The 16,297-nt window shown below is 43.5% G+C and overlaps 1 protein-coding gene across 1 annotated transcript in view; it reads right to left on the reverse strand.

Annotated features, from left to right (window-relative positions):
* mmp11a (matrix metallopeptidase 11a) overlaps positions 1-14,704 on the reverse strand; it is a 67,053-nt gene extending 52,349 nt beyond the window's left edge. The window contains exon 1 of the mRNA XM_023958915.2: positions 14,363-14,704. Within this exon, the coding sequence (XP_023814683.1) occupies positions 14,363-14,533 (171 nt within the window). The 5' untranslated portion in view covers positions 14,534-14,704. The remainder of the gene's footprint in view (positions 1-14,362) is intronic.
* Positions 14,705-16,297: the final 1,593 nt, after the last annotated feature.

The following is a 16,297-nucleotide window of genomic DNA, read 5'->3' on the forward strand; positions in this document are numbered from 1 at the left end:
GATTCCAGCTCATCTTTAATCCCTATCAAAAATGGTCAGAATGCAGACCAGCTACCCTGATAGAAATCCAGCAAACTTTATAAAGATTTCAGTTTGGGAGTGGCTGTGGCATTTTTACGGACCACCACACATAGGAAATGTAGCCACAAGGGGTCCCAAGCCCGGATAAATACAGAGGGTTGTGTCTGGAACGGCATCCAACATAAAATCTTTGCCAAACCAAATATGCAAATCAGACCTATGACCTCCACACTGGAACGATCAAGGCCCTGGTTAGCAAAGACCGCCATCGGTGCTGTCCACCGACCGGGTGACCGTGGAACTATGACAGGAAAAGGTAGAGAGTTGGTTGACATGATGCAGAGGAGGAAGGTAGACACACTGTGTGTCCAGGAGACCAGGTGGAACGGTAGCACGGCTAGAAGCTGAGGAGCAGCGTTCAAGTTGTTCTATCATGGTGGAGATGGGAGGAGAAAAGGAGGAGGAGTTATCCTGAAGGAGGAGTTTATTAGGAGTGATGTGGAGGTAAAAAGAGGGATGAGTCTGAAGATAGAAATGGAAGGTGAGATGTTTAATGTTGTTAGTGGGTACGCCCCAAAAGTAGGAGCTGGAGGAGAAATTCTGGCAGGAACATAGGATGACCTATAAGAGTGGAGGTAGAAGTACACAGACAGACTACATCTTGTGTAGACGGTGTAATCTGAAGGAGACCAGTGACTGCAAAGTAGTGGTAGGTGACAGAGAAAAAATGATGGTAGTGTGTAGGATGACTCTGATGATGAAGAAGATGAAGAAAGAAAGGGCGAAGGCAGAGAAGAGGACAAACTGGTGGAAGCTGAAAAAGGAAGAATGTTGCAGGACTTTTAAGAAGCAGCTAGAACAGGCTGTGGGTGGTCAGGAGGTACTGGATGACTACAGCTAACGTGATCAGGGAGACAGACAGGAGTGTACTTGGTGTGTCATCAGGAAAGAAAGTTCATAAGGAGACTTGGTGGTGGAATGAGGAGCTGCAGGAGTTTAGACAGAGTAAGTAAAAGGCTGGCTAGGAAAAAGGGAGACACTGAAAGGACTGAGGAGAGTAGTCAGGAGTACAGGGAGATGCAGCATGGAACAAATTAAGGGGAGCATGGAAGAGGATGAAGAGTGGAAAGGCACTTGGTCCTGTGGAGGTCTGGAAGTGTCTGGGAGAGATGGCAGTGGAGTTTCTAACTGGGTTGTTCAACAGCATCTTAGGTGGTGAGAAGATTCCTGAGGAACGGAGGACAAGTGTGATGGTGTCCATCATCAAGAACAAGGAGATGTGCAGATTTGTCTACCCGCATGTCCTTGAAGATCGATTCGTGATCGACGTAATGAGCACCCCTGGCCTAACCCAATAAAAAACTGCAGTCATGAAAATATTTTCACCTAAGAAGTTGTAATGATTGGGCTCATCATGCATCACAATAATCGAAATAAATAAAATATCATTTTGGTTATTATTTCAAGGCCTTGTTGGTCCATCCTCTCTGTAATCTTTACCTCTTCTACAGATGTTTTATGAGCCTGTGAGGCTGACTTTCCTCCCTGTTCAGGACAGAAAAGAAAAAGTGCCTGCAGGCGAATGACTTAGTACTTTCTGCTGAGAGTGCTAAAAAGGCAAGGGCGTGGCATGAAAGCTGGCTTTCTTCATGCCAGGAACAGTCTGTTATGGTGCGATGGTGGTCGGGGCTCTACAAGTGCGGACACATCACGATTGTGTTACAGTGATGACTCGATGTGTGGTGCAGGAGGTCTGTGAGCAGAGAGCAAACATGTTGGTGCAAGCCTACCTGAGAGACGACACCCCCTGCTTGTGCTTCACCCTGGCATGACAAAGACTTGGAGGAACAGTGCGTCTCCCTGGAGTATTAATATCCTACGTGCAGATATTGTAAAAAGCAAAAACTATTCTGCCTTTTTCCAGGGCCAAAGCACTTTGCAATCACTCTACACACTTTTCACACTTTGACACCCGTCAAGGTGGACCACTCCACCTCTGCTCCACAGCCACCCTCACTCCGGGTTTACACCGGCTCGTCTGCGGTGCATCTCCGTTATGTTACAAGGGGAGTCCATCTCACAACCATTGATTAGTTGTCTCCATTGTGCCTGATGGAGGGACAAAATGTGGCAGGAGAAGAGGTAGCAGCTAAAGAGACGACCGTGGTCTTCAGCGGATCATCAAAAAGATTCCAGAACCTGCAGACCTCCAGGAAGACTGGAACCAGGAGGAGGAACAGCTTCAAGAACCACATTCAGGAGACGGGCTACAACTGTCGGGTTCCTCGGGTCAAACCACTTCTGAGCCCGGACCAACGGAGGAAACGTCTCAACTGGACCAAAGTGAAGGACTGGACTGTTGGCCAGAGGTCCAAGGTCCTGGTTCTGATGAAAGGACAGTCTTTCATTTGGGAATCAAGGGTTTGGAGGAATACTGGTGAGGAGCAGAACCCGAGCTGCTGGAGGTCCAGAGTGAAATCTCCACAGTCAGTCAGGATCTGGACTGAAATGTCCAGCTGGTGTTGGTAAACTCTGCTGTCTTCAGTCCAGAATCACTGCAGCGGTCCAGCAGAATGTTCTGGAGGACTTCAGGATTCCTTCTGCTGAGGATCTGGATGGAGATCCAGATTTCATCTTCCAGCAGGACCTGGACCCTGTCCGTACTACTTTAAATACTTTAGTTTTATTGATCTGATCAAAATCTCACTTAACCCTTGTGCTATCCCAGGCACTTTAACGTTGGGAGTTGGGTCATCTAGACCCACTAGACAGTGCTCTGAACCTTTTTTCTTCAATGATTTGTGATCTTCACTGGTGTCCATGGATTACATGAAATCTTTCCACCTTTATCCACCTTTGTCATGGTAGGGAGAACACCTCAATGGAAGGGGGGGGGGGGGGGGGGGGGTCATCTAAGATAGCACAAGGGTTAAATGATGATTTCTTATTGAAACATATTACATTCAATAAAAAAAACAGGGTTATCTTCAATCTATTTTTTTCTGATTTTTGTTTAATATTTTTAGGAACTACAAAAGCTGTCATGCTAGTGTGAACGTCTCACCTGTGGATTTCTCCGCAAATACTATGTGTGAAATGACAATAAACCAAATCTTGAAATCTTGAATCTTAAATCAATAATCTGAAAATTATCACAAGAACTCTTTACAGTATAGTTCAAATAAAATTAAAGAAATCACTAATTATCATTCCTCTCTTTCTTAGAGTGAACCAGCGTGTTCGAGTAATGCAAGTTGATTAAAGCGAAATTCAGAAAAAATTATAGCAGAGTTGACTAAGTTAACCACACCCACAAGGTGAGCATGCATTAAGAAACAGTTCAGAGTGGTCAATATTTAATATCTCTCAAAGATGTATTTCTGTGATATTAGTGGATAAAGTAGGAAGAACAGGTGGTGATGTGCTGAAGAGCACATAACTAAACAGATCATGTCTGTGACACGGACATTCTGGTTTTTCTACTTTGTATTGTAGCTCAACTTATAGTTTTCATGAGCAGAGGAGGTTGGAGTTCTTTCCTTTAAAAAGATATTTAAAAATATTACAATCAAAAACAGAAGAAAAATTAGAAAAAAGAGCACACTTTTTTTATTGAATGCAATATGCTTCCATCATTTCTCCACAGTATTCAAGTTTTTTGAAATTCTGTTTTTGTGGGTTTTATGAGCTTGAACTCCTATTTATCTAAAAAAACAAAACAAATAAATACTTAAAATAATTTAAAGCATAGGACCTATGTTCTATAAAAGTTAGGATTTACAGAAATACACTTTTTTATGATATTCAAGTTTTTTGGAAAAGGTCTGTAAAGTTTACACTCAGAGACCACTTTCTGCTGCAGATTTGTCTGCTGAACATCCATGATGCCGATCTCCCGTTCCACCACATCCCAAAGGTTCTCTGCTGGGTTCTGGTGACTGTGGAGGCCGTTTGAGTCCAGAGAACTAATTGTCATGTTCTAGAAACCAGTCTGAGATGATTCCAGCTTGATGACATGGAGCCTTATCCTGCTGGAAGTAGCATCAGGAGATGGTCCACTGTGTTCAGAAAGGGATGGACATGGTCAGCATCAATACTCAGGTAGACTGTGGTGTTGGAACCATGCTCAACTGGGACTAAGGGGACCAAAGTGTGCCAAGATAATATCCCCCACACCATAACCACCACCACCAGCCTGAACCGTTGATACAAGGCAGGATGGATCCATGCTTCCATGTTGTTGAGGCCAAATTCTGACCCTACCATCTGAATGTGGCAGCAGAAATGGAGACTCATCAGACCAGACAACGTTTTTCCATCTTCTATGGTCCAGTTTTGGTGAGTCTGTGTGAATTGTAGCCTCAGTTTCCTGTTCTTAGCTGACAGCAGTGGTACCCGGTGTGGTCTTCTGCTGCTGTCGTCCATCTGCCTCCAGGTTGGACGTGTTGTTCTTTCAGAGATGCTCTTCTGCAGACCTCGGTTGGAACCAGTGGTTCTTTGAGGTCCTGTTGTCTTTCTATCAGCTGGAACCAGTCTGACCTCTGACATCAACAAGACATTTCTGACCACAGAACTGCTGCTCACTGGATATTTTCTCTTTTTGGACCATTCTCTGTAAACCCTAGAGATGGTTGTGGGTGAAAATCTCAGTAGATCAGCAGTTTCTGAAATCCTCAGACCAGCCCGTCTGGAACCAACAACTGTGGTTCAAAGTCACTTCAATCACCTTATATTCCCCGTTCTGATGGTCGGCTTGAACTGCAGCAGATCATCTGGACCATGACTACATGCCTTAATGCCTAACCCAAAAGCACCAGTCTGAGTGAATGGCAGCCATTACAGAAGCTGGTTTAGGGAACCAGAGAAAGCCGAAAACCATTTACTCTATATTCAAACTTTTAAAGGAAGACTTAATGAAAGTCCAAAAGAACCAAACAGACCATGCCAAGGTATATAGTCCTGGTCACAGCAAAGACCAGAACATGTGTGTTTCCAAGAGACCATAGAGAAAACCCCTAAAAGAGGTCAAAACTTCAGAAAACCAGAGGACAAGTAAACTGTCAGCAACTCTGTTTGTGGCAAGAAAATCTTAAAGTGAAGGAAGTTCAAAAACCACGAGCCACAAATATCTGGAAAGGAGTTTGTACTCCTTTATTTACCAGACGGCCTGGAATGAGGTTGGGGGTGTAATGCTTCTGGTCAGTTTTTGACCCAAGACTAGTTTCTGATGCAGCGATGACACTTTTCAACAAGGAACAGCCTTGTGTCATCTGCAGTGTTTTTCAGGGCACACGTGCTCTGTTTGGACCGGCCCTTTTAGGCGTCGGGATAAACTAATGAAGAAGGCTTAATATCTCCTACAGCATGGTGAAAAATCTCTACACTGTAAGAGACTTTGTCGGGAGGGCAACAACAATCCCAATGCCATGTTAAAACATGGAGGGGAAAAGAGCTTTTTAATGCCAAAATAGGAATCAGTCAGTGATGTGAATCTGAACTCACAGCGGAGCGCTCCACATGGATGGTCTGTCTTAACATTTTAGAATTCCAAATATCAGGCAGGAACTGTGTCTTTTACGCAAACCTTTGGTCTCAAGTTAGGATCAATCCCTAGAAGTACACTCTTGAGTGGAACACCAAAGCAGGGTTAATCACTGCCAGCCTCCCAGCCCCCCAGCAGTGAAGCTTTCCCACATTGTTAGAAAAATATTCAGTTGGGGGTGCAGCTTTGAGATTTATTGGTCACTCACTCTTACCCAGCTGTGACCCAATTCTGCTTGATGGGAAATCAGGCCCGCTTTTGTATCAGCTATGCACTGGCCCAACCACAGCACCAGAATAATCAGACAAAACAGGCAGGAAAAAAACGGGGGAAAGGGTTTTATTGACAAAAGCTGTATCTAAACACTCAGCTGCTGCCCCTTTCTGTGGATCTTTGGCCAACCAAAGAGCAGATTCTCTGCAGAAGAGAACAGTGACGTTGACATCAGCGCCTCTACCAGCTGTTTGTTCTTTAACTGTTCAACAAGCTGAAACAGGCTCAAACATCTCTGCTCTATAATTTTCTTTGGAAAATTTCAGAGGCATGGAAAACAATCCAGCAGTTTGACAATAAGATAAAAGCCAGAGTTAAGAACAGAAATTCCACAACTTCTGAGTTTTATCTCGTGACGCCTGATGGGATTTGATTAAAGAAAAGAAACCTGTTGACATTCCCTCACTCCGGTTTAGAGTTAGACACAAGGTCTTCTTCTCCAAACTCTGGTATAAGAATAAATCATTTTTTCCTAGCTGACATTATACTATATACTTGTACTGAGAATAAAATAGGTTTTCTGTGTTGTATGAAGACATGCCTCTGACTCACTCACAGAAAGAATAAAGGCTCTGGGCAACAGAAGTTTAATTATGTAAATGTCAGAGACTGAGAAGCTACCTCAGCCAGCTTTGCATGAAAATATTGCAGTGTATTCAACTTGCAACTTTCTTTGCCACAAGGAGCTCAAATAGTGATCAGTAAGTGTGCCCGATTATGAGGATGTTGGAGAGAGTGCATGTCCATGGAGCCTTCACTGATGCCAAAGAATGTGCACCTCCATTAGGGTCTGAAATTCACCTATTCACCTTTCTAGCATATTTTGGCAAGTGTGTGTGTCAAGGAGGGTCCCTAATGGATGCTGAAAAAGTGTGCAGGCCCATGAGGACCCCTAACATCCCTAGTGGATGTCAAAAAGTGGAAACATTTACCATGTGAGCTGGAAAGGGTCATGAAGGAAGTTTTAAAGCTACGTGGGATCATGAGGGCCACTGAGGCATGTTTTTAAAAAAGGGTCATCAACCAACTCAGAGCATTTAAGACGGATGGTCCAAATGTCTGGATGCGTTCATGACAGCCTCTAACATTCCTTGGAGCAAAAAACAGTTTGCTGATCACTAATTCTCGAGTGATCCCAATTTAAAAGACAAGAAAGGATGGACATGGACATCTGCTAGCGTAACAGTCTCTCCAGGATCTTGGGGATTGCTTTGGCACAAAAAGAATGATGTTTTCTTAAAAGCTGCAATAAAAGATGTGATCATTTTTCTTCATTCCTTTCATCTATAGGCTGTATAATTGTTAAAGTTTATGGGGGGGGGGGGGGGGGGGGGGGGCCACTGCCAAGTAGCCCCCCCCCCCCCCCCCCAAGGCGCATCGTAGGCTAAACCCCCCACCCCCTCACCCTAATTTGAGGTTATATGAGGAAGGGGGTAAGTTGGGGACAGCTGGTAGACTGTCCCCCGGTGGTCAAACAGCTGTCCCCCAGCCCCCCCCCCCAGCATAGGGGCCAGGTCCACCCAGCCCAGGGGCCCCATCCCCGGAGGCGCCGACACCCCAGGCCCAGCACCACCCACCCCACACAGAGAGAGAGGAGCCAGAAAGCCCCCCCCCCAAAAAAAAAAACGCCGGCCCTAGAAGAGCTCTGGTCAGGCCTCGATGGGACCGAGGCAGCCAACCGGCCGGGGCAACCTAAAGTTTTCTTTAAACCCGGTAATTTTACACACGCCTGCAAACTTTGGACACGACCCCCAGCCATTCTCTGCATTTGTTTCTGAAAAGTTCTTCACAGTTGCCAGATTCTCCAACACAAATGTTAAAAAGGGAAAAAATTAAGCTGGACCTTCTAAAGGATTTTGGTTAACTGTTAATCAGACTGTTCCATGTTTGCTGTTTTAGTTATTGTGACAGTTACAATAACAAAAGCCCAAATGAACCATGGGAAAAAGCCCATACCAAACAGACTCAGACTCTTTGTTATTTGATGTATTCTTTACACAGCGTAACACCAGAACCTGCAGAACACTGGCTACACCACTAAACAGAATCTTTAGCAGTGATTCTTGTTGTAACTGATCAGCCATGTTGGCACAAGGAAGAAGGGACGTAAACTATGTCTGATGGGTTTACACTGCTGACATATCACAGGGGTCAAACTTCAGCTGTTCAGAGCCAGTTTGGGGCATATTTTACAACTAATCTGCCACTGAAACTCCTTTTTGGCTAAACACACCTTATCCAGGTAATCAGCAGCAGGTCAGGCTGGGTTTCTGAAAAACCAGTAGGATGCTGGCCCTCGAGGCCTGGAGTCTGACATCCCCAACGTAAACGATTGAGCCTCTAAAGTTGTTTGGCAAGGATAGACTGACGGGTTGAACGAGAGCAAATGCCCCTACTGTGGCAAAACTGCTGTGATTGTACAAGGCTGCAGTGGTAAGATTAGTCAGGGCCCAACGGGGTCAGTGGCGGTTCCGGATGATGTCAGAATGTGCCCTCAGTGTAGTAAATACGCATGTGCAGTGACGCATGTATGAACTATAGGATATTTGATTGGCCAATCTGCATGTGTACTTCATGGTGAGGATGATTATTCACTGATGGATTTAAAAAAATATATAATCTTATTTTTTTGCTTATTATCTATGATGGCCGACAGTTTACCCACCTGTCCTTTGGTCATTTTACCTTTAAAAAGTACTGTTACAGTTACTTTGCCCAAAAAGTAACTGAGTTAGTAACTCAGTTAATGCATCTTAAAAGTAATTAGTTACTCGGCAAAGTAACTACTATGGTTACTTTGTCAATAAAAATACGGCAATAAATTTAAATTTAAACATAAAGCATTTAAATGCCACGATTTAATGAAAATGACACTTCTAGCCGTTATAGTTCTATGCCATTTTGTTGTTTAGTTACAACAGAGAAAGAGAGGATTGAAGTGTAGAAATGCACATATTTATTTAACAGAATTATCACAGAAAAACAATGGAACAAGCAATGTATAAATATCAATATTGAGCTACTTTCACATTAACTGAATGTAAAGTTTTTGTTTTAGTAAAGTTTCAATATGGAAATGCAAAACCATCAAGAAGAAGAATTAGCAATAATGAAGGAACGACATCTCTGCAGCACTTAATACACTTCTATTGCTCCTTAACCTGAACTTTAACGTAGTTATTCAGAATGATCATGCTACAAAACTACAGCAAGAAGATACAAATATAAACAATAGTAACTTCATATGAAGAGAAAAACAAGCTTTTAGCTGCGTGTTCATTTTTCTGTCCTCGTCATCCAAGTACTTCATAAAAGCACGGGGGGCTGCTCTGATGGATCTTTGAATGACTGAATTCAAATGGTCAGACAGCAAGAACATTTCCACAACATACTTTACCACAATTCCTGGTATGAGTGGCGCCACCATTTATACCAAGTAACGGTGTTGCTGTGGGGGTGAAAACAATTCGATTTCTCCATTCCTTAAATTCTAACGGCATTAGTGACAAAGTTACACTTAAACACTGTTACTTCCATCACTAGCAATGAGCTTTGGTCTTTGGTCCTCAGGAGTCGACAGACTCTGCAGAGTCCCAATGGCGTGACCAATTTATGATACTGATTCTCAAAGGGTTTTAGGTGTGTGTGCGTGTTTAGGTCCAGTGTGTATGGTTGGGGTTGTGCTGAAACTGCTGAGGGACATTAATGCATGTTAAACCTGAGGCTGCATCCGGGCCCCCAGCACGTTCATGAGGGCCCTAAGCAGTATCAGAAGGTGTGTGGTTTTACAAGTCCTCTGATGTTTGCTCAAAAGTGTGGAAGTCCACGAGGCCCCAACGCACAACAGAAATGCCAACCGCCTTTCAAGGCAGACACTTAAACTCCCTTTTTTCTACTTTTTGAAAGAATCAGATTTCCAAGCAGACGACGTTACTGCTGAGAAACAACCATGAAAATGATGACAATCATTTCTTCTCAGCTTAACAACAGACACAGGTCACGTGCACATAATCAACGGTTATGTGGTTGAAGTTCAAACCACACCAAGAAATGCCTCGATGAAAAACATGAAAAGTCAAAACAACACTTAAAAGCAAAGCAAATAATTAAAAAAACATCCGTTTTTAAAAATCAAAACATAACTCCAGAAACCAAATACAATTCCAAAAAAATGAAACTAAATAAAAAGGAATTTTTTTGGAAAACAAAAGTAATTTCCAGAAATCAAAATGAAATGATAAAAACTAAAAGCAATACAGATACGGAAACGGAAAAGGTAGATATTATGAGACACTGCTGACTGGATGATGATGTTTGTTTTTGACGTTTGAGTTTTTTCAAATGCGTCTTAAATGTCTACATACTAATAAAACTTTTAAGTCTATCCAGAATTGAGGACATTTGGGTTAAAAATTCATGCAAAGTGGCAAAACTTTCATTTTTCTGATTCTCTGCTGTATTTTCCTCAAAAATAGATTCCCTCCCCAACTCCATAACTACTGAAAATCTACATCGTGCGGGACACCAGCGATATACTGCCCTGGATTTTAAAAGCAATTTGGACACCATGCTCACTACTCTTCTTCTTTTTAAATGGCAAATGTGACATCATCGACGTCACATAAACAATACGATGACTAGTCATGAATCCACTGTGTTCAGAGGATGAAAACATAGATGTTTTAAAAAAAAGATACATTTAGATAATTGTTCAAAGGCAATGCATTGTGGTCTATATTCGCCAATTAGTGAGCATCGATGCACACTGGTTTTTTTGCACAGACTTCTGGGAGATTTCTAGGACACTGGATTTTTGAATTGTAGATTCGGACAGCAATACAAAAAGGCAAACGCCCTATATACTGCACTATGTAGCGAGCCGGCAGTTAGTCGGACCTGTTCCCGGTGCATGCTGGACTCAGCAGTTCAGTCTTCATGGACAGAATTTCTAGGGGCAGCCAGGGACCGGAGGGGTCTGGTTTAGGGATCACTGGATTTCCTCTCTGCTCCTGGCAGACGATGTTGTCCTGTTGGCTTCATCAAGCCGGGACCTCCAGCGTGCATTGGGGAAGTTTTGGGCGAGTGTGAAGCGGCTGGGATGAGGGTCAGCACCGCTAAATCTGAGGCCATGGTTCTTGACCGGAGAAAGGTAGTTTGCCATCTCTGGGTGGGTGGAGAGCTCCTGCCCCAGGTGGAGGAGTTTAAATATCTTAGGTTCTTGTTCACGGGTGAGGGAAGATGAGAGCGTGAGATCGACAGGTGGATTGGTGCGGCTGAAATGAGCTTCCTGCCTATCTCGCTTCCTTGCGAGATAGGGGGAAGAGCACGGTCCCCATGGAGAGCTCGAAGTAGAGCTGCAGCTCTTCCACATCGAGAGGAATCAGTTGAGGTGGCTCTAGGAATCTAGTCCTGATGGGGGAGGTGTTCCAGGCATCTCCCACTGGGTGGAGGCCCCGGGGAACATCTAGGACATGGTGAAACTTGGTTGGCATGGGAACGCCTCTGGGTCCCCCCAGAGGAGGAAGTGGTTGGTGAGATGTAAGTCTGGACATCTTTGCTTAGACTGCTGCCCCCACGACCCGGTCCCGGATGAGTAGAAGAAGATGGATGGATGTAGTGAGTCATGAAGGAATTCTGACGTAACCAAACTGTCTGGTTTTCAGTTCTACATCTACAGATCATTTGTTTTATCCCCTTTTTGTTTCTCCACAGTTTTTATCCTGTTTACGTTTTTCTTTAATTGAATGTCTTTGTTTCTACCAAAAAGACCCATTGTCCTGCATTTTGGCTCCTACATCTGGATCCAGTGTGACTCTGGTTTAGGGTTGTGCCGATGGACGATACCATCATCCATCGTGATGGTTGACTGACATCCCGATGGAGAGACACCATCGTGATGCCACGCCCCCGCAAAGGTGCGAGTCGACCCTATAAGCCGCGGTTACATGTGCAAAATATCTTGATGGGATCAATGGTCGGATTAGAATCCAACCGTGTAGATGGGCCCAGAAAAACTTTTTCAGATTATAAAAAACATTCACATGGGTCACACTTTCGGTCGGAATAAATTCTTCGCACATGCGCAGTAGTGTTTTTAAAAACCGGAAGCGAAACTTAGTTCCGCCGAGCGGCAACATACATAGATACGTCAGCTCGGTATTATACAAGATGATCTCCTAAACGTGCTTTTATTAATGTTACGGTTATTATGAAGCGTCTGTTCGCGCATCATTTTAATCCGTGTGGTCAGTGCTTTTTCTGTTGAAAAACGGAGCCGAAGGCAGGATTAGCAGTATGCTAACACGGGCTAACAACATTGGTAAATCCATGCGTGAAACGCTACAATCTGCATCCTGGCTGCACGTAAATATGTGGGAATAACATCAGCCTTTATTTTGTCGGGACACGACTGGAAACACAAATGTTTGAACGGTTTCTAAGGACTGAGCGGCCTTTCTGCTTCGAAGCTTACACACTGCGCTCCGAGCTCTGCCCCGACACACACTTTTACCGGGAGACCCGCTTCTCCTAAATTCTGGTTGCTCGTTCACGTAAAGCTGCGGGACGGATCACAGTCCTAAATCTCCCACACGTAACAAAGGTTCTAGATTTGGATTCATGGCTAAACTCACTTTTGCATCCTCTAAACACAGGAATGTGTCGTGATTTTAACACAAAAGATTATGAAACTGAACGATACAGAAAAACTGGCATTAAACATGAACAGATTCATAAAGGCTGGGAGAATATTAGAGAAAACAAACTCTTACGGCCCTGTGACAGACCGGCCACCTGTCCAGGACGTCCCCAGCCTTCCCCGTCGAGTGGGGGGGATAGGCTCCGGGAGCCCCGTGACCCCGAAAGGGACATAATGGATTTGAACATGAACGAATAAATGAATGAACTCAAGCCTCTTTAAGCAGCCAAAGGCTTGGAGGAAGAAGATTTTAAGTCCAGTTAATCGTGGGAGTCTCTGCCATTTTCTGTAAATTGGAACTGGACACACTGACTCCTCCCACCTGGCATTCCACATGTGAAGTACCTGCCTTCTTCATCTATGGAGAAATGAACAGCTGTTAATCAGTCATTCTATTGGTCAGAACTCCCATTCTGGCTTTGATACTTTAACATCTTATTGATAATCCTCATTTTTTTCATATTTGTTCTCAAGATATTCAGGTTCCAAATTGACCAATCAGAAGCCTCAGTAAAAGCATGTGGTGCCCGCTGGCCCCCACCTTGAACGTTTGATTGACAGATTCTACAGAGTCCACTTTTTAGTGAAAGCGTTGATCACAGTAGTTGCTATAGAAACATTGACTCAGACCAACTTGGACCAAACACTGTCATCTGGTTCCAACATGGCAATGAGTGTATTGTGGAAAAATGGTGACTAAATTGGCTTCATTTGGCTGGAGCCGGAGGTAAGGTGTTTTCTATGGGTGACGTCACAGCCGCTCAGTCCAGTTCTATATACAGTCTATGGTCCCTGCAAGATCCTCTTTCTACCATGCTAAATAGATTATGGTGAGAGGGTTGCTAGCATGTTGGGGCACACACGTTCCATGGGTAATAACTATTATTTGTATGAAACTCCCACGTATGAAAAAATACCAAATAAAAGAATTTTAAATGTCACTGTTTTAGTTAAGATTTAATTTAAACATTAGGGGGATAGGACAAGGGAAAATGGTATTTTAGGGGTGCTCCAGAGGTTTTCTGTATTTTTCAAAACTATTTTCAAGAATTCTTTTCTCTTAGTTTTTAGATTTGGCATCAAAATGAGTAAATTTAGTCAGAAACCCATATTTCAGTATTTTATGTGTGGATTATTTCAATTACGGTGGGTGGGATGTGAATTTCCCTCCACGTCTGGAATGACCCTTTTATGGTTTGTCTGCAGCAGATCCAGGATCGCTTCATGCCAAATAATTTCAGCTGAAATGATGGACAAACATCATCATCCACTGTTTCCTTCTTCTGTTTCATTTTTTACATTTAATTTTGATTTCTGGAAAATGTTTTTCCCCCAAAAAAGTTATATTTGTATTTATTTTCGTTTTTTTCTATTGTGTTTGGTTTCTAGAATTTTGTTTAATTTTTAGAATGTCATGTTTTTTTTATTATTATTGTTGTCATTTCAAATGTTTTTGCTCTGAGTGATCTGTTGGGGTGATTTGCACTCCAGGGCCACCGTACAGAAGCCTAGAAAACACTTTCCTAATTACAACACAGGTAGTAAATCCCCGTGCACGTCACGTGCACATCAGCTGATGTGAAGATTAAAACAGAACTGATGATGGAGATTGATGTTTGTTTCGGGACCTAAAGGTGTGTCAGAACGCCATCAAACAGAAGTTTAGAGCCAGCATTAAAAGTTCGTCCTCGTGCGCGCGCGGGCTTGATTTGGAGGAAAACCTCCAAACGATCAAAGGGAACAGGACGAACAAAGTTCTTAAACTCTGATTCCCCACATTTAAGAAGTGTCTCATCCTAAACGTCGGCGCAGACAGCGGGAAAACTCACCTGTGACGCTCTGGATCCGCTGAGCTCGCGCGCTGGAGGACACGCCACGCGGGGGAAGCTTTGCAGCGCGAGTACGCCGACGAGCAAAACGGTCTGCATCCCGAGCGCGAGCCTGGACGCCGGTTCCGGTGTGCGCTGCGGGGACATGGCGCCGCTGCCTCTGGATCGCATCCACGTCTATGTCCTCAGTACTTTTCTGTCTCCACACTATCGACGCCTCGGGTTGATAATACCACCGCGACCACGTGACCGTTAACCCCGTCACCGCCGGTACGTTTGCGCAGGGGTCCACACATCTTCTGCTGTTCTTTCCGATGAGCCGCGGGAAAACATCAGCGGTTTTCCAGCTGTATGAACCTTGTGTGACATCTGTCTTTCCACGGGAACTTCACACGTGGCTACTATATCCTTATACGGCATCATGTTCAAAGACATGGAAAAAAACAAAAGGTTTCATGACAAGCAGTTAGAGGGCATGGTGGTGCCTCAAAGTCAGAAGGGATACAAATAATGGATGGATGGATGGATGGATGGATGATGAATGGATGAATAGATGGATGGATGGAAGGATGATGAATGGATGGATGATGGATGGATGATAGATGGATGGATGGATAGATGGATGGATGGATAGATGGATGGATGGATGAATGGATGATGGATGGATGATGAATGGATGAATAGATGGATGGATGGAAGGATGATGAATGGATGGATGATGGATGGATGATAGATGGATGGATGGATAGATGGATGGATGGATGGATGGATGAATGGATGGATGGATGATGAATGGATGGATGATGATGGATGATAGATAGATGGATGGATGGATGGATGGATGAATGGATGGATGGATGAATGGATGGATGATGAATGGATGAATGGATGGAAGGATGATGAATGGATGGATGATAGATGGATGGATGGATGGATGGATGGATGATGAATGGATGGATGATGGATGGATGATACATGGATAAATAGATGGATGGATGGATGGATGATGAATGGATGAATAGATGGATGGAAGGATGATGAATGGATGGATGATGGATGGATGATAGATGGATGGATGGATGGATGGATGGATGGATGGATGATGAATGGATGGATGATAGATGGATGATAGATGGATGGATGGATGGATGAATGGATGGATGATGAATGGATGAAAAGATGGATGGATGGAAGGATGATGAATGGATGGATGATGGATGGATGATAGATGGATGGATGGATGGATGGATGGATGGATGGATGGATAGATGAATGGATGGATGAATGATGAATGGATGGATGAAGGATGGATGATAGATGGATGGATAGATGGATGGATGGATGAATGGATGGATGGATGATGAATGGATGGATAGATTGATGGATGGATGATGAATGGATGGATAATGAATGGATAGATGATGCATGGATGGATGAATGGATCGATAGATGATGGATGAATGGATAGATGATGGATGGATGGATAGATGATGGATGAATGGATGGATAGATGATGGATGGATAGATGATGGATGAATGGATAATGAATGGATACATAATGGATGGATGATGAATGGATAGATAGATGATGGATGGATGGATGGATCATGAATGGATAGATGATGGATGGATGGATAGATGAATGGATAGATGATGGATGGATGGATAGATGATGGATGGATGATGGATGGATGGATAGATGATGGATGAATAGATGATGGATGAATGGATAGATGATGGATGGATGGATGGATGATGAAAGGATACATGATGGATGGATAGATGATGGATGGATAAATGAAGGATGGATTAATAGATGATGGATGAATGAATAAATGATGAATGGATGATGGATGAATGGATAGATGATGAATGGATAAATGATGGATGATGAATGGATGGATGGATGATGCACGAATGGATGGATGATGCATG

This window comes from Oryzias latipes, chromosome 9 (assembly GCF_053564925.1).
Source record: "Oryzias latipes strain Hd-rR chromosome 9, Olatipes_Hd-rR_3.1".
In the NCBI taxonomy this organism is placed as follows: Eukaryota; Metazoa; Chordata; class Actinopteri; order Beloniformes; family Adrianichthyidae; genus Oryzias; species Oryzias latipes.